The sequence below is a fragment of the Mugil cephalus genome, chromosome 16, assembly GCF_022458985.1.
Source record: "Mugil cephalus isolate CIBA_MC_2020 chromosome 16, CIBA_Mcephalus_1.1, whole genome shotgun sequence".
Lineage (NCBI taxonomy): Eukaryota > Metazoa > Chordata > Actinopteri > Mugiliformes > Mugilidae > Mugil > Mugil cephalus.
Window position 1 is genome coordinate 9540201 of NC_061785.1, and position 19259 is coordinate 9559459.

Sequence of the window (19259 nt, forward strand, 5' to 3'; positions counted from 1 at the left end):
TTGTCTACTCTGTTTTAGACTGTATTTATTCCTCTGAACGCTGAGCTTCCTTTTCAACTAAAGCATCAGAAACGCTTCACAGATTCTACTTCTTTCTTCTTCTTCAGTCCCTGCTGCCTCTCCTTACCCCACATCGCTTCAAGAATATCTCTACCCTATGACAGATTTTGCTAGTTTGGACCGAGAGGATAGCTTACGTACATCTCTGTCTAAGGCTGCCAAAACTTGAGATTGCTGCTGCTACCACGTTTATTTTCAATGCATGTCCAAAAGCTTATTCAAATAGCCAAACCTGGGACAGAACTGCTGCTGACATTGCCTTTGCAAAAGCGACCCTACAGTGCATCAAAAATGCTTCTAATCCTATACAGATTTCCCTAGCTTGGACTGGGAGGATACCTTAGGTACGTTTCTGTGTAGGGCTGCTAAAACTTGGGATTGCCACTGCTATCACACTTATTTTAAATGCCTGTCCGAAAGATTCTTCAATTAGCCAAATTTTGGACAGAACTGCTGCTGACCTTGCCTCTGCAAAATCGGCTCTACAGGGTATCAACAATATCTCTAAAAAAGATTTAAAAGATTTCCCTAGTTTGGACCTGGAGGATACCTTAGGTAAGTTTCTGTCTAGGGCTGCCAAAACTTGGGATTGCCACTGCTATCATGTTTACTTCATATGCTTGTCCAAAAGCTTATTCAAATAGCCAAACCTTGGATGGAGCTGCTACAGGGGCTGCCATTCCTAAGTGGGTAAATTGCGTTGGGATAGTCCATAGATGTTTAGATTAGTAGTGTTAAAGCCACAAAGTTTTTGCTGCAATTGCCTCCACCAAGTTGCTGAGCTCTCATTGTTTTTTTATCCGGCAACAAAGTCCATAAAGCTGAAGTCAATAAACGCTTTCTAAAACGCAGATAAACAGTTGGTGACTCTGGCTCTCCCCTGCTATCAACCACAGCAGAAGATATGTACGCAAACCGGATGGCATTATTAAAAGAGCACGGCTGAAACCTCAAATGGTGGAAAACAATGTGAAAATAATGACGGAAACCTTTCTGCTAATAATAACCCAACTGTTTTTCTACGAGTGAATGGAAACAATCGTGTAACATGACTGCAGCCAGCACACTTGAGTTAAATCACTACAGACATGTTCACCTTAAAGTACAAAGCTTTCACTTTGTCAGATACATACGCTATACCACACTACACAAGTAGCTCCTCAACAACAAAGACTGTTTTGTTGCGGAACGGCATTTTTTTTCCCAACGCATTATATGTAAATTTCTGTGCTTGACTGAGCGTGCATTAGTATTCATACACAATCTTTACAGTAATTACTATGTCTAGGGGAAACATATTTAATGTTCGCAGAAAATGTGTGCAGGCTGACTTCCTAGAGTCTCTCAGGAGTAAACTCAAGAACCACAGTAGTTTTAAGCAATGCGTGATGGAACCACTTTAATAAGGAGCAGCCTGATCTCTAATTTTTCTCAGGGTTTGCGCACAATCTGAACATAAACATGCTAAACAGAAGTGCACGTGTCTCTTTGTCATCCCATAACAATTTAAAATAGAAATTTTAATCTTAATTAATTCACCAGTGAAATGCTGTAACCCCAGCTGCTTGGACAGTGCCTTTACTGGATGGGTGATACAGGCCATGTGATGGACAGAGAGTGTTTGGCATAAACATGTTTGGGTCACAAAGCAGGAAATTGAGAGAGAAAAGAGAAGTCAGATGGACGAGGACCTGCTGACCCACACATGATGTCTGGCTCAATGCACACACATGCACAGATGCATGCGCACACGGACACACAAATACAGGATAAACTAGGCCTCCGTCCTATTTCTGGCTTTTTTCAGGTTTTGCCCTCTTTCTATCCTCCAGGCCGCATGACAAGGATGTGGAGCAGAGAATTGCATTTCCAGAGAGACCTGGCTGAGAAGGGCCGAGCGGATCATGTGCACCCTCCAAACAATAAGCGCAGGGGCATCAGCTTCACGTGAGGAGAGCCTGCCAAATGAACTGAGAGAAGAAACAAGGTCTTAACTCTCTTGAGCATGTAGTCTTCAAACCCTTAACTCTGCAGCACGGAAGATAAAAAAAGAAAAGCTTGATTATTGTCAGAAGACAGAAATTCCCTTGGCAGCTAATTCAGCTCACCAACATTCCTTTGCCGACAACTGCTGCGTCCAACAGTGAGGAACCTACAGCCACACACACACACACACACACACACAGATAGTGTGATGCAGACAAAGAACAGTTAAAGATCTCGACCCCTTATATTCGCTCACATTCTGTGGCCCGACGCCAACAGAGGACTTCACCGGGATCGCCTACACTACAGCCAGCCAGTTACAAATCCTCTGACAAAGCACGTGGGCTGGGTTGAACGCACAGCTCAAATGCTCAATGCCGCTCACAGTCGAGGAAACATCGATTCAGCAATTCCTTTACAAAAGAACGAACCGAACGTTACGCGACTCAATCAAAGCGCGATTCTTTTTCCACATTCAACTGAATTCTTCACCATAAGACGCCGCAAAATGTCAGCTGCAATACAGTTATTCTGTCCTGAGCAGAATAATATTTCATATATACACCGATCCGACATGATATTATGACCACCTTCCTTCACAATATTGTGTAGTTCTTTCTTGTGTATTATGTATATTGTGCCTTCAAAACAGTTTTGACTTTTCAGAGAATGGATATGGACCTTCTGAGGGTGGCAACATGATGTTGTTGTTGTTGTTGTCCCAATTTGGAGGCCAGCTCAACACATTATACTGCTGCCCATTAAGTGTCATTGCTATGGGGTGGGGGTGTCTGGTCTGGTCTTGGTGGGCGCTACATGTCTAAGTAACATCCACACGAATTCCATGTCCAAAAGTTTCCTAACAGAACACTGAATCGTCACAAGCTGGTTGGCGTTATTCACTTCTCCTGACGCTGGTCATAATGTTGTGGCAGACCGGTGTACATAACCCTGTAATGATACTACAAGCCAAGTCACATATGCAGATTTTTTTACTGTATCACTACAAACATCTAGAAACCCCTGTTTGAACTATGAATTAATTACACTGCTGTGAGTCACTTCATTAGCAACACTATCCCTCAATAACGTGTTGCCTAATTCACTTGACTGCTACGCATGGAGATCCAAGATCGCTGTATCACATCTATTCTCAGTTCTTCATCCCTCGATTGTCTTCACATTATCACCGCAGCTCGTGCAATCAAAACAGGAGGTGGTGATCAGAATTAAGCTCGACAGCCGGCAAAGGATAAGACATGTAGCGCCCTAAATAGAATTGCGTCAGTTTGAAAGTGTGTCATTAGCTCTGGTGCTTTACGGTGTATTGTTCCACGAAGTGGGGGGAATCGAAGCCTCGCCGTACGCGAGAGGAAAAAAAAATAAAGAGAGCAGGAGCAGATAAAAGGCAGCGAGAGCGGGTCGATGGTTGCAGCGGCGGGGATTTCCAAACTCGGACTGACTGACCGCCCGTGGCTGACAGGAGGAAGCGTGTCTCACCTGCTGGGACTCACCACCATCAACCCCCCCCCCCCCCCCCAACCAACTCCCCCCTACGCCCCGTGGCTCTGACTCCACAGCACAACTGAGAATGGAAACTGGCAGCGTGAGGTTTATAAAAAAAAAGAAAAAAGAAATCTAAAAAAGAAATCTCCCACTCTTTGCCTCACTCTGTGTCTTCCCTAAATCCAATTTACTTCAGCTGTCAGCTGATGCCTTGTCGAGTAGAAACACATCAATGCTGGGGAAGAGATAGGAGTTAAAATGAAAGGATATGGCATCGCGGCTAACGCTGAAGTCGTTGTTTTCGTGCCTCGAGCCAATGCTTCTGAACAATACACACTTGTACGGATGAAATAAAAACTCATATTCACTTTAGAACTAGGTAGCTACCCTTTTCTCTAATTAAAAAAGCTTGGTTGACTATGTATACTAGACGTTATTGGTTAATTAGTTAACATTCAGTGTTGACTTAAAAAAGATGCTAATGTTGTGTGTGCAGACATTGATGCCAACTGTAAACTGTTAGCTACAAAGATTAAAGATTTCATTTTACATAAATGTCAGTCAAGTCACTATTTATAGTTTCCAGGAGCAGCCAAAGTGAGCTACTGGATGAAGAGCTGCCGGCAAAAATGCTGCGTACTCATGTCATGTGCAGCCAGGGAGATTCATGGCGGGGCCAAACCGGGCAATTTTTAAATGATCTGATCTTTTGTAGTTATTTTTTTAAGGTCTGCGTAAACCAAAACTGCGTCTCTCTGGCGTCAAAACTTCCTCTTCTGATTTACTTGACTGGGGGAGGAGAAGGCGAGAAAGACTTTGAGGAAGTTGTGTGATGCACATGTGGTATAGGGAGATATGAGTAAGGTAAGAACAGACATTATGAATTTCCCGGATAGGAAATTTTGTTCTGCTAAGGTCAGATAGGGATCCAAATGATTCTCAGTCATCGATCAGGTGGCAAAAAAACAAACAAACAAACAAAAAAAAACAGTCACTGTGACGTGACAAACCACAACTGATATGGTCAGGATTACAACTCCAAACTAACCTATCTCTGACCACATCAAGAGTTATCTTCTGTTTACTCAGTTTTTTATCTGTTTTTGGTCTCCTCCAGCTAATGACAGAAATATTTAGCTCATCCGCTCCTAAATGCTATAAGCTTCTGTTAGGTGTGAAACGAGTGGGTTGACGTGTTGACCACTTCCCGTTGGTTAGTCATGTCAAACGTTAAAACCTAAAAATACAATCAGCCTCATGATAAATATCTCATATCTGACGTATTGTTGTTTCTGGAAGTTAACTTTTGCCTGGTTGGTGTTTTACGTAGAAGATAATGAAGGCTGAAATGAAAACGCCTCCCTATGGCTCTCTCGGACCGCTGGACGTCCTCACTCCTGAGGCTTAAACTTAAAATGTCATCTATTCTCAGCATGATACAACTCCTTGATGTTGAAAAATTAAAGAGCGAAAGAATAAAACATTCATGGAGCTTGACATGTGTTCACAAGCAGGTCCTTAGTCATCCAATGCTTGATCCCAGGCCCGCTTTAAATGGTCCTGTCACCGCCTCTGGAGCTGGACGGGAATCACTTCGACTCCCGTGGGTGAAACGCTTTTCAGCATTCACCCACAAGTGTGCCTCCTGATTCCTATCCCTCCCTCCCTCCCTCCCTCCCCCTGGTCTCTAAAGACAGACACAACTGATTTGTCCCACTTCAACTTAAATGTCAGCCGCCACCAGGGCCAGCTGAAAGCAATATTTAGGAGATGAGAAACTAAATGTGCGTGCTGTTCCTTGATAGAAGCATGTGATACTGGATTATCACTTTAGCAGAGAAGAGTAATACCTGTTCTTTTTTTTTTTTTTTTTTCACTTGGTGCTCTGATCCATGGGACACATTATGGTGCCTAATAAATGGCAGACTCTGCAAGGTGGTTACTGTAAGTGGACTGTAGGCTATTTGGAGGTATAATGGGCGACTTTTGTCATCAGTTATACAGAATGTAATTTGAAAGCAGCACAGAGCACAGTGATTATAAAAACTCTGATTTAGTGACAGCAGAGGAGCAGAGGGAAATCAAATTAAAGGAATACTATAAAGACATATTTGTTAGGATGGATTTATAAACTACTGAGTACGTCCCAGCTTTCTGTCTTCGACTGAGCATCCACACCATCCTCCTCCACTGACCTGCTGGTAGTTCTCATCTTCAGGCTGGAAGCTGTTGTCAGTGGGTTGGAACCTCAGGCTGATATGAGGGAAATTGTGAAGCCAGTAAGTCCACCAGGGCGCAATGTAATCCACCCGAGCCGAAGACATCCCTGCTCCGGAGATGTGTGGGGGGGAAAAAAGTTTAGGCTACAGCCCAAATTAGCCTCTCCTCGGTGCTGGAGCGGGCAGCGGAGATCTTAATCAACTCTCACATCAAACAAAGGCTGCAATAAAAAAGCATGGTCCGAAGGTGGAAACGCGACCACACATGAGAGGAAACATACGAGAAGTCCCGGGGAAGGGGAATGTGTTGTTGCAAAGTAAGATCCGACAAGATTAAAAAATAAAATGTGTATATGTATAATTAAAATAAAAACGGTAACGAGCGTGCGCCCATGTCTCCGGATCCAAATAGTCTCTCCGGCCGACTGCTGCTCCAAACAAACGCGCACAGACACAGGCGGCAGCGGGACCGCGCACTGATAGTAGGCTCACAGGACACGAGGATATACGGGAGCGCGCACACATTCGCTCCTCTGCTTTAAGTTTAGGTTTAGAAATAAAAGTCTGGCAAGTTTTTAAGGAGAAACCGCCTACACTAATAAGACATCTACACTGTCTAGTGATAATTCGTTAATTTTTTTTAAGCTTTACTGTTTTAACTCGTTCACGAGTCTTTCGCGGATTGAGCTACTGTACTGTCACCTAACGGCTAAATTAGGTAATTACAGAGAGGACGTCCTAGTCAAAGCAGCAGCCCATGTCTCCATTATTTATTGAAGAAACTAAATGTCTGGGCAAGAGGCGGGTAATTTTATTTATTAATTTGTTCATTTCTTTAAATTATAAATTGAATATACTCATACATAGTTTAACATGTAGCACAAAGTTCTTAAAAGTCCAGTTTATTTGGATTTAAATTAAATTTATATATAACGCAAAGAACGAACTCGAAAAACAAAGTGAATTTCAAGTTTGTCAGGCAGTTAAATTTTGCTTCAGGGTCAGATTTGGCCCTGCATTAGTTGGTGTAGCCTACTAGTCCTTTGGTAACCACTGTCTGCTGGTTGTCTGCTTAATTTCATTCCACAAAAAACATTTAAAGTGTTTGGACAAACCAGCTGAAAACAAATTTACAGGAAAAACAAGTCAATTTTGTGTGGTTAAAAGTTTTATGTCTCTTTTTTAGCACACTCATGAACATTAAATACATTTTTCAGTTCAAATAAGCATCCAATCATAACTTTTGCATAGTATATAAACAAAGGTTCAGACAAATTCCGTACCCAGATTAAAATATTTCATTGTCTACTTATAGCTCAAATATGACGTCTTGTTGAAAAACTATTAAAGCACCATATCTCCCATTACTGATAGGACAGGTCCAAGATGCCGATTAGCAAGTCAGTTTTATTAATCTCATATTTTCTGCAGCATGACAGGAAAATAAACACAAAACCAGGAAGTGTTTTTTTCCAATTTTTATTACAATCATCTGTACATCACGGATTTACTTCAGCTCCTTCACAGCCAGACCTGTAACGAAAGAGACGACAGATAAGAAAATACTCTGACAAATACTTAGAGGTTGCACTCATTTTCTGCTCTTGATAAATTCACAAAGAAGTTTAAGTATAAATTCACTGAACTAATTTGCTAGAAGTGATGAAGACAAAGGCGTCAGTTGTTAAACAACTCATTGAAGATGGTTGTCAGCTAATACACATCACTTCCCTAATAAGAGGCCTTCACTCACTGCATGCTCAACTAATAACCCTAACTAACCCTACTAACCCTTCAAGTGCAACACAAACTAGATCAACTATATGCTATGCTGTTACTAAGAGCTTCATGTTAAATCAACTAGGAATTAACTGACTATATACAATTGAGAAAAACCCTCCACAGACCAACACTGACATAACACTGTTACAAAAGCTAACATCACGGTTTCAAATAGTTTGACGTTGACCAAATTCATTTCATGAACTTTAACACGTATCTTGTGATTTAATCAGTTATAGCCATCCTGACAAAGTATAGTGGAAAACTACAGATATTATCATTTCCTCCATTTAGCCATTAAATTAATAAGCAAAGACCAGATAAGCAGCACAAAGAAAATGAATTCATAGAAGTTTATGAGATGAACTGTGACTGTAGTACGGTAACGATTGGATGCCGCTGAAGAAAGCACATGAGCTGGATGCATAACAATCCAGTTTTGTGTGCCTGTATTTTTAGTTTGTCCTGACACTCAACACACTTACAAATGATCCATTCTGCTCAAAACATCCTAAACTAAGCATCCACAGTTGTAGTTCACTTTTCCACGAGGACCTGATACTATTACTCAAGCTTCCTCTGTAAACAGCTGTAGTTGATATATTTGCTTTAAAACAAGATGACTCCTAAGGCCAGATAAACACACTGGCTTCATATCCCTCATTGTTTAACATCTGCAAAGCGTTTTAGCAACGCTTTGAAATCTTGGTCGCATCCATTCTGTCTGTTTCCTTTTGAAGTGCATTTGCGTCTGTAGTTAGACATTTCATGTCTTTCTTTTTGTATGCATATCCATACTTGCACTGGTATAACAAAAACAAATAGAGCCTTGTACAAAAACATGCTTTAAGCAGCAAATGTCCCAAAGACTCAGGTGATACACCAGAGCCAGTAAACATGCAAAAACTAGTGCATAATTACATTGACCAACATCATATTTGCCACATGGTTGTGACTCGGTTGTCATGGATTCCCTGAAACATGTGGTCTTTGTTACTGACCTGGTGGCAAGGACTGCTTGAGCTTCTCAGCCTTCTCCTTATCTGTGATGACCAGGGTGTACAGGTACCTGCTGCAGCGGACCTTGAACTTAACATTGTCCCGGTTCTTCTTGATCTTTACGGCTGCAGAAAGACAGTCAAGGATGCATTTAGATTCAATTCCTCAAATTATATGTTAATCTTGGCACAGAACCACAATTTAAAGCCAAATCTGACACCAATAGAAAAGCACGGATGTTAAGACTTTCCAGAATAAGGTAATGCCTGGGACACTTGTCTTAGGCCTATACTATAGACATCTGGAATTTAACATCCAACATGTGCTTTGTGTACCCATGTCCAACTAAATGTGATTTGAAGCTAAAAAAAAGTAAATTGACTGGGAAAAAATACATATAACCTTTGCACGTCAGTATTTTGTTCACACGGACAACAGTGTGGATTCAACTTACACTTGGCATCCTTCCTCCTGGCTTTAAGCAGGAAATCCTTGATTTCTTCTATCTTGCGAGGCTGCAAATAAAGAGTAGATCAACATTTAGACGGAGCATTTCAATACAAAAGTGCTGTCGTTGAACAGATGATTGGTGTTAGTGGACCGGTGGAACTGAGGTTTCTGTCAAAATCCGAAACACAGCACTTGGTCCATCATTATTCTAGCAAGCTTGTGAAATGCATCACCGGCACAGCAGCCCGGGATGTTTGGACGTCTTGCTGAAATTCCTAACTAACGTAAAGCAAACCTTGCTAACGTGAAGTTGGTTATGAACTGTCGCTATTCGCAGCAAAGGTCCAAACTATAACACACGAGTAGGTTAAATGAAAAAAAGGTTATGAACTGTATGAGCTGTTATGTCATTTCCAAGACAGTATTGACAGAGTCGGACCGTAGCCGGGTGGCCCCATGGAGAGCATGAGCGGCATTTTGCTAATGCTAACAACCAAGGCTAGCCATTTTTTACAGGGCTCGTTACGGTATCGCTCGACACATATTTCAACTTGTAACATACCCGTCCACATATTATTCAATATAATGCTCGTATTAGGACGTTTATTTAAGTATTACAGCGAGAAGCAGCGCTTACCATGCTGCCGTTTCAGCGCACTGGACCCTGCGGAAGAGCAGAGAAAGATGGAGTCAGTTTATCGGTTTTAACAACAGGTACAAATCAGTTAGAAATAAAATAGTTATCTCATCATCCAGCTACTAAAGCATATAATTACAATCTGGCATAGAATGTGTTGTATTTATTTCCAATAAAGAGGATGGATGATGATAATAAGAAGAATTTTGTTCGTGAGGGAATGTGTAACTCACTCAGTCGGCCAGAGAGGGGATGAAAAGGGGCGGGACTTCCGGTTAAAAAAGCTTTTATAGAGGACTACGGCAAGCACAGAGGATCATGAAGAAAAGCGAATCAACTATTTTATGATCTAGCCAAATAATTATCCATAAAGTCATACATAAAAGTAAAACGATGACATCTATGAGGGATAAGAGATACACACTAAAAGAGAGCGAGTAAATGTGTCATTTTATAACTATACAAAAATATAGATGTAAATAAATATAAATATTTTGTATTTAGAGGAAATAAATTTACACATTTTCAATAGAAATATGTAGTCTTATGTTCCAGCAGCTGTTCATTTTGCAAAAAGTTTGATAGGGATGGCATTTATTCATTAGAACGTTGGTTCAACAACAAAAGCGGACTGTAACTTGAATTGCACTTGCAGAACATCCAGAGTTTTATGTATATTTCAGAGAATTACACCAATAATTCAACTCACAAAATGTAGAGAAGGACGCGTGCATTTTAAAAAACAAAACTTAAGTCACATTAGGTGCATTCAGTATAGATCATAGCGGAGTTGTGGTTGTTACAGAACCAAGATTTATCCCATAGAACAATACAGCAAATACGCACTCCACCATGCACACAATTAAAATATTGCCATTTGTCCGCTCTACAGTGCATTTAAGTTTCGCATAAAAGTTCACTTCAGTAGAAAACTCATGTTAGAAACCACCGAGTGGAGCCACTGAATTTCCGCACGATTAATGATGATGAGGAGAAGATAATCTTTTAATTTACGCCACAGTGGAAAAACGGTAACAGAAAATAATGACGCGCTTCATGCAGGTGAGGGTGCACAGTGACTGAAGTGCGGCGACACTGCCCCCCCGTGGAGCCTACGTGATGTACATGCCAGTCTGTGCAGTATGAATTTTGTTTTCAAATAACAGCAAGTAAACATTCAGCAAGATGTCAGTAAAAACAATATTATGTAAGATAGATAAGAGCACAAAAACTACAACACAGCAGTGGAAAGAACAAGGCGACCATGCCTGACAGGAAGTACAAAAGCACCGACGCTTCAACCTTCCCGGGAATTAGTCGTGTCCCAGCTGCCACGAGTCCTCGTGATGGCCTCACCTGTCGCTGGAAATAGACTGCGAATAATAGTTAAGTGAGCGACAGTTTTAACACTCATTCAAAAAAGGTGGGAAAAAAAATATGTTGAGCAAACATTTAAATTTCTGAACGACAATCCATCTATTTATGGAGCAGGTGATCAGGAGGGAGATATTTTTGGGTGCGTTTATTTGGAAAAAATAAAAGCACGAAGAGACCAAAGAAAAGTCACTGCTGCAACTTCACTCTGGATATTTCTGACTCTACACAGCTGTCCAATGAAAGTAACATTGTTCAAATTGGATTTTACCCTCCTCATTGAAGACATCACCATCTAAATAAAAGGAAAACACAGAAGAAGAAGAACTTCTCCAGGTAGGAGCATGTACATAGTGTTGTGAGGATTGTCATTCTGCTCTGCTGCTGTTGTGTGTTTGTCTCTCTTTTATGGGTTTGTTTTACTTGACAATTGCACAGCGGCTTGATTTGTTTCCCGAATATGCTTCTGGTCCAACATCTGCAGCAGATGTCGCTCTACCTGTTGAAGCTAAAAGCTGTTGCCAGATTGATGCCTCTCCTTTTATTTATTCATTTTTTTTTTTTTTTTGTTTGCAGGCTTAGCTTTTGTGTTGTGTATGTATGTGTGCAACTGTGGCACTATCCCTAGCAGGCTTTTATTTATATATATGGTACTACCTTTCCTGATAAAGCGTGATGGGTTATGAAAGTGATGGGACACAAAGTGTAACCCGGGGGCCCGTGACAACCTTAATCTGCACCGTGCAGAACATGATGCACTGAGAACTCCTGCAGTCATGCCTGTAAAGCACATTATGCGCGAGGGCCATTCATCCTCAGTGTGGACCTTCTGTTGTCCTCCAGCCCACTGTTGTTTTTCACCGAGCACTTCCAGAGAAGTGGCAGCAGGCAGCGACGCATTAGTGCGTCCGTGCCGCGCCGTTGTCTTTGAACAGACACGCTTGGATGGAATTACGTCAGATGTGGACACTCTTCTTGTATCTGATACACGTTCATAAATCATAGTTTGTAAGAGAGCGTTTCAAGCTGAAGAGAGTCAGGAATACAGGTTAAATTCTTTTCTGAAAGCCTGGATTTGAAGAAGGAAACTCTCAAACGACACACTCAAGGCCCTAGTCAGGATTGATTCAAACTTCCTGAATACACCATTGAATCTGTCATTTAAGAGACTCAAGGCCGTAGTCGGCATGCACCGATCAGGCATAACATTATGACCACTCACAGGTGAAGTAAACAACGTTGACCATCTTGTTTTAATACTAATTCATAATTAATATAGGCACCAAAATACAGAAAAGAGCAAATAAAGGAACGTTACATACTATATGGGCAAAGTGTGCACAACCATACACCAATCAGCCGCAACATTAAAACCACTGACAATAACATTGACCATCATTGACCTGGCATTTGTGTGATTGTTGCTTAGACATGTACCACCCACCTAGACCAGGCCATACAGAACGGTTTGCCTTGGCACTCTCCTGAACTGTTTTAAAGGCACATAGGAGACCTGGACAATATTAGGATGGTGGTCATAACGCTATGCCTGATCAGTGTAAATTCAGACATGACCAGAGAAATTGAATCATCCAGCAAAACGAACTATAGCTTCTTTAAATCTCCCTAAGGATTTTGCCTCAGGACACCTTGAAACGGAGCCTCGTCTGCGCGGCTCCACTCGGCATTTCCGACACAGCACGATCGGTTCAAAGTTTCGTCAGACGTTAGATTTTTTTTTTTTGAAAACAATAATCGATCTCCATACGGCGCAGGTGAACCCCAGAAGAAACGCAGAGATTATAACGAATACGGCTTTGACCTCGGTGGCCTTGATTAAAGCTAGGCCTGAATAATTGCAGCGGAGAGAAACCTCTTGACATTGAATAAATAAATATAAAATAAAGATAAAACCAAGTTTATGAAATGAAATATTAAGTTGAGAAGGTTAAAGTCTCCCTGCTGTACAGCATATTACTCAAATATTATCGTATATATATATATAAAGTAAATGATATCTCTCCCTATAAGGACAAATAGAACGTTTTCATAACTAAGTCCTCCTTCAAAAAAAAAGGCAGTCGTTCTAGGTCCTAGAAGGTGAGGGTGAAAACAAACTCCATGTTGTAATTAGGTGGTTTCCATATTTTTCTAAATGGATTACATTCACACAGCGGCTCGTGTCAGTGCCCCAGATTTATCTTAACGGCTCAAGGTCAGCTGGCGTCTATAGAGGAAGAAGATAAGCAGCCAAATGAGGCTGTATTTAATCCAATTATAAGTGTCCTTTCGCCGGTGGAATAGTTGATGCACTTCAAATGGAGTTGTGAATGTTCCGCTTCTGCCCGCTCTAATCGGCCTTTTCTCTTTCACCCCCGAAGACGTCAGAGCGGAGATGGTTTCTCAGAAGTCGGACACCTTCCCCTTGCACAAAGCCTCTCCCGTCTGAAAGTCTTAAAACCTGCGGTTACGGGTTTGAGGACGCAAACGGCGCTGCACTTTGCATGATTGCCGGCTCGAAGATTGTGGAAGATTGAGGGGAAAAAATTGCACGTACGTCGCAATTTGTTTTCCGCCAAACTGCGGCGAGCTGGGTTTTAGTTGCTCGTGGACATTTTTTTTCCTCTCAGCCCAAGACTAACTGTGAAATATGGTTGCTCTTTTCAGGAAAAAAAAAAAAAAAAACACAAACAAAAAAAAAAAAGATTTGCTTAGAATACCTCCGAGACGTATTGCTAGCAACCCCGCTGACTTATGAGTTCAACTATCCTTTACACTTGAGACGCATAAATCCGAATGGGTGCCAGAATAATAAGCCTTTAAGTGTATAAATGGTTCACACTCCAGAAAATCCTCGTCTCTCATCCCCCGCACCCTCACAAAAGAGAATTCTGTAGCGGCAGAGGTTAGTTAATGGGTCATTTCGGCTCGAACCCATTTCCGTTCGGTGAATTTACTTTATGCTTAAGATACTGTTTGGCCTTCAGATTTATTATATGTACTTTAAGTGGGAAAGGTAGCGGCTCAGAAAATGGCAACATGCTTTAGGAATACAGATTTTCCCCATATGATCCCCCCCCCCCCTTCCATCCATCCCTTCCCGCCACTCATTAATGAGCCCCGTCGGCTGAACGCTGCTTTAGTATTCAAAAACGATGATCCGTGTCAATAATTTACACGGGGATCTGCGCGCGAGATGAGCGCGGGTCGCCCGAGCTTGAGTGACACCTCCGGCCTGTTTCCATGGTGATCCACTTTGACACGGGCGCTAATTCACAGAGCGCGCTCGCTGAACAACCAGACAGGCCGCTTTTAATTAACCCACCGTCCACGCCTCTGCCCGCGCTCGCAGGCCTCCACCCACCACCCGCCACCCACCACCACCCGAGGTAGCTACTCAATCAGCGCTCGTGCTGTCGGACACGTTTCGCTCAGGTTGTTAAATTTTCAGGAGTGTTGCGTCAATCAAGGTTAAAGACGGGAGTGAGGATTTCGGTACGTGTTTTGAGAGAGGCCTCAGTCCAGTTTCAGGCTAAAAAAAAAAAAAAAAAAAAGGGAAAAACACTCCACAATCTATGATGCTGGATTCTTATCTCATTCGTTAGGACCAAATAAAGGAACATTTTGTACTATATGGGCAAAGTATGCACAAACATACACCGATCAGCCACAACATTAAAAGCACTGACAATAACATTGACCATCATGTGACAATTTAATCTTTTGCTAGGAATCTTTTGGACCTGACATTTGTTTGAGGATGTTACTTAGACATCAGTCTATGTTCTGTGCATCAGTGATGAGATTCAAAGGGGCCAAACTGACTTGAACGCGCCACAAAGACAACAGCCGGTGCGTTCCGTGTCAGCTCGACAGAAAATAACTCCTCGGGAAGCTATAAAGAGCTACAGCCCACCCTCATTCGGTTGCTGTAATCTCCTGAATCATGATGATTCACTGTAGAAGCTGGGTGATTATGTCGCTGTGACCTTATAAACAGTTATACCAGGAAACGCCCTGTGCGCCCTCTGAACTAGTTGTTTACTTTCCTCACTTCTCGCTTCCCATTAGCCTGAACGGACGATCAAGAGGGATCTCTCTGACCGACTTGTTCAGCTGTTGGCTCAACAAGCTGCCGTCAGGAGTTGCGCTGGGTCAGACTGGAAAAACTAGGCCGGCCGCCGTCAGAAAAACAGGCGTTTCACTGTGTGTGTGTCGTTTCACTGAAATCCTGTAACAGTCGCTAATCACAGATTTGGGGTTGATGAAAACTCTTTACAGCTTAGATCTGACATCATCGATTTGAGAGAAAAGCAACTCATTGAACTCTTTGTCAAGCTGATGAAAATGGGACGTTTTAAACACAAACAGAGCACGTATTATCTCTTGGTGTGATTGCTTCATTTTAATCAATCATCTGAATGGGTTAGTGCCTCCTCATCATCTAATTTTACTTCTATTCCTTACTGACTGTCTCTTTTGTACGGAGGGTGAGGGTCACAGAGGAAAGGGTGCATGAGCACCTCAGCCTCTTAGTCTGAGACAAATGTTTTCTTTAACTGAAACTCTTTTGCACCATATTTTACAACAACACACATGATCTAAATGTGGCCAAGCGTCTTGTGAGGATGTTTTTATTATTTTAAACGCAGTTCTAGTTTTCTGACAGTAGAGGGCAGCAGGTAATCGTTAATGTGCACTTTAACCGCGTCTCATCCTCGCTGATGACATTGGGAGACGCTGTGTATCAAGGCATCGACTCGTCCAGTTTCCACCCTTCTACACTTTGAAAAGGAACTGAATGCAGCATTGACCGTTACATTCTGCTCTCCCTCTCTCTCTTTTTTAATGCAAACATATTTGCTTATATATCACACCTCATATCAGCATATGACACTTAAAAAACTTTCAGGACCCTTTTTTTTTTTGTCAAAACTTAACCGAGGACTTATCCACACTTTAATTGCGCATTGTCTCTTTGGCTTTTTTCTTTTGTTCTATTTCGTTTCTATTCGCAAAATCCTATCTCACCTCCCCAAATAAATGATCAGTTCACTTTGTCTGCCTGGGGCAACTGTTAATTTATTTACACAGCAGTGGGCCTTTTCATTCTCCACTCATTTGAAGTCCCTTTCTTTTGACGCACCTCCTATTAAAATAGCTCCCCGAAAACTATAATCCCCTTTTGTGTAAAGGTAGTAATTGGAATAAAAATGTGTACCCTCAGGCTGAGAGATGATCGTACTTTGTAAGTACGTGCCGGCTTATTAAAATGGGATAGTGAGGGTCACAGGGGCGCAAAAAAAAAAAAAGATCTTAGCTTAGAGATCCTTTTTAACTGTAACAGACACATAAAGCGTAGATGATGGAATTTCAGGAGCTTCGGCGCAGACATTGTAGGTAATGATACACATCACTTCTGCCCGCAGGCCTGGACGGGCGACAGCAGAGGCAGCTCCACCTGAGAGCTAATGAGTAATGCGGCGGCGGGCTCCGTTATTAATCACATTTTGATCTATTGTGTGGGCGACAAGCGACGAAAGATTACCTTAAATAGTTTACTGAGCCGCCGTTATTGGATTTGCATCGATCATCGAGTCGGTGAAAGCTTTAAATGCGGGTTTGTCTTGAATGCGCGGTCGCATAGAGCAGAGGTGGAGGAGTGTACTTTTTGACTTAAGGGATTTGAAAAAAAAAAAAAGAAGTTATTCACCACAGGAAGCCTACAGTGATGAAACACAGAGGCAAAGCGTGAAGTTAAAATGAAGCCGGGTGTCATTGAAGTTCTGTTTAAGTACGCGCGGGTCATTAGAAATGCAAGAAGGGACTACTCTAAAATCCTCTCTACCGCTAATCTCCCTGATTATTGATCAGATTGATTTGTCAAGTATTGATCCCTCTTCCGGCGGGCCTTATCGCTGGCAAACTTAAAGTACATCTCGCAGATGAGGGGGAGATTATTAGAGAGTCTGAGGCTTTACCCCGACAGAATCTCAATGCGACTGTGCTTGAGACTTGTCAGAGTGGCCAGAAAATGTTGAGGAAGTTTACGGCCAAGTTCTCATTTGCTCGCCCGCCGCCGCAGGAGGCTTTGCGAGGAGTCTGGGTTTTGTCACGATTCCTCGCCGTCAAGGGCCTGCTCAGATCAGAAAGTTAGGACTTTAGGAGAGGAGCGTAGACACGAAGGAAACGGGCAGCACGCACGGGAATTTTAAACATTCAAGATATTGTTTTAACCTGAACTTGAAGCTGCTCCCAAAGTCGGGCGAGCACCTTATATGGCATCCACCTTCCTAATATTGCGTAGGTCTGCCTTGTGCCTTCAAAAACTCATCAGAGACTGGACATGGTTCTTCTGAGGGTTTCCTGAGGAGTGTCATTGCTATGGGGTGGTGGAGCCTGGTCTGGTCTGGTCTGGTTTGGTCTGATCTGGTCTGGGTGGGTGCTACATGTCTAAGTAACATCCACATTAATGCCAGGTCCAAACATTTCCCAGCAGAGCATTGAATTGTCAAGGTTATTTACACCTCCTCGCAGTGGTTTTAATGTTGTGGCCCATTTGTGTATCACTTAGACATCACAGATACAGATCCGTCACCTATTCCGCACCTGTCCATGAAGCCATCGATCCTTCTCGTAACCCTTGGTTACGACGCCACAAGACGAGGCCTCGGGGTCGACCGTCAGGACCACCGTGACCATAATTTACGCTCCGGCTTCAGACGAATTGTAGGTTGAACATTTTCAGAAGAATCGAGAGCAGACGTGAAGCGTTTCTTTGAGAGCAAGTGGAGCGATAGCAAGGACACAAATGTAGAGAAAGAGTAAAGAGTTCTGCTTTTTTTTTTTTTTGAGCTACCGGCGTCTTTCCAAGCACTCTGAAGACACAAGAAAATATCTGTGTCGATGTTTTGCCTTCGGTCTTTGGCCGTGACCCAGGTTCAGATCGGCTCTGCGTCGCTGCTGTGCACCACCCCGGACTCCACACACAGACAGCGGCCTGATGTGTTATCGCCGTACGTCAATATGACAACAACGCCATATGCGCGTAAACGAAAAGCGTTGGGCTTGTGCTCGACCGTCCCCGTGAAATCGGTGGTCCGGGCGAATGCATGAAATGACAGTATTTCAGAGTTGGTGGTAAACAAGGAACGCACAGCAGCTGGAGCCTCTTTCAGACTGGACACAGAGTTTTAAAAGAATGCGTTTTCTATTTTATGAAGGAGAGTAAATTGAATGAAAGAGGAGCTTTACACAGAGACTTAATAAAAATACCAGAAGATGCTTTCATCGCGGCGCATTCTCCTGCGTATTATGAATGCTCAAGCATTTTTCGATCACCTTAAAACTTTTACACGTTTTGTCCTCATTTTCCTGCATTTAGGGTAGCTGCATTTAAACTGGTATATTATGACACATTCGTAGTATGTTATGTTCCCATCTGCAGTCTAATTGTTCTGCATCAGAAGGGAACGACAGTATCTCGGTGCATAACAGCGACAGCATTTCAGTTTAACTCTTTCCTCTGGGAGTTCTGTTCTTTCCCAGGTCAAACTCCACATCCATACATCATGAATGAGCAGTCTTCTCTGGCTGTCATCCGGACCGTGTTTGAGAAACCTCCCCACCTGCCATCGGGGTCTGTACAGCCATCATTTTCCACTTGCTCCCCTCCAGCCTCCACACACACTAACACACACACAAACACACACGAAAACACACACCTGCCAGCCCGCGGTGTCAGTGCCAGGATGTCTGTCGTCCCTTATGCCCTCGGTCAGATTGCCCTTGCCTGCGCCCGCTCCGCGCGCACAGTGTCAGTCTTGGCTGACAGCGCGGCTTCGTCGGCCAGCTGACATTTCCTGGCTCCCGTTCGCCGAGCACGGGCCGTGGTGTCGGGGCGTACGCCGCGCCGACGCTCACCTCTCTTAGCACCGGCGTGGCTCACAAATGCGGTCGTTAAGATGATAAATTCCGCGCGGTTGGGAATTTGCGTTCCAGCCAAAAAAAATATAAAATAAATAAAAATCTGCTTGGTTCGATGTAAACAGAGTTAAGCTTGATGTACGTTCGCCCATGGTTGAGCGAGTCGGGTTCGCTAATGGTGTAGACACTGCAGGGGGGGGGAATCTGAAAAGTAAAAAACAAACTGCGCTCATCAGTCACCAATGGCTGCAGTGCATGAAAGTGCATAAATAAAAGCAGCTTCCGAATCACTGACTTGGCGAAGTAACCTTAGAAGAAAC

General features: G+C 42.8%; 1 protein-coding gene across 3 annotated transcripts in view; it reads right to left on the reverse strand.

Annotated features, from left to right (window-relative positions):
* Positions 1-6240, reverse strand: part of ttyh2 (tweety family member 2) — a 61973-nt gene extending 55733 nt beyond the window's left edge. For all 3 annotated transcript variants that reach the window (XM_047609067.1, XM_047609065.1, XM_047609064.1), the window contains exon 1: positions 5748-6240. In XM_047609067.1, the coding sequence (XP_047465023.1) occupies positions 5748-5876 (129 nt within the window). In that variant the 5' untranslated portion in view covers positions 5877-6240. The remainder of the gene's footprint in view (positions 1-5747) is intronic.
* Between the last annotated feature and the right edge of the window lie 13019 nt (positions 6241-19259).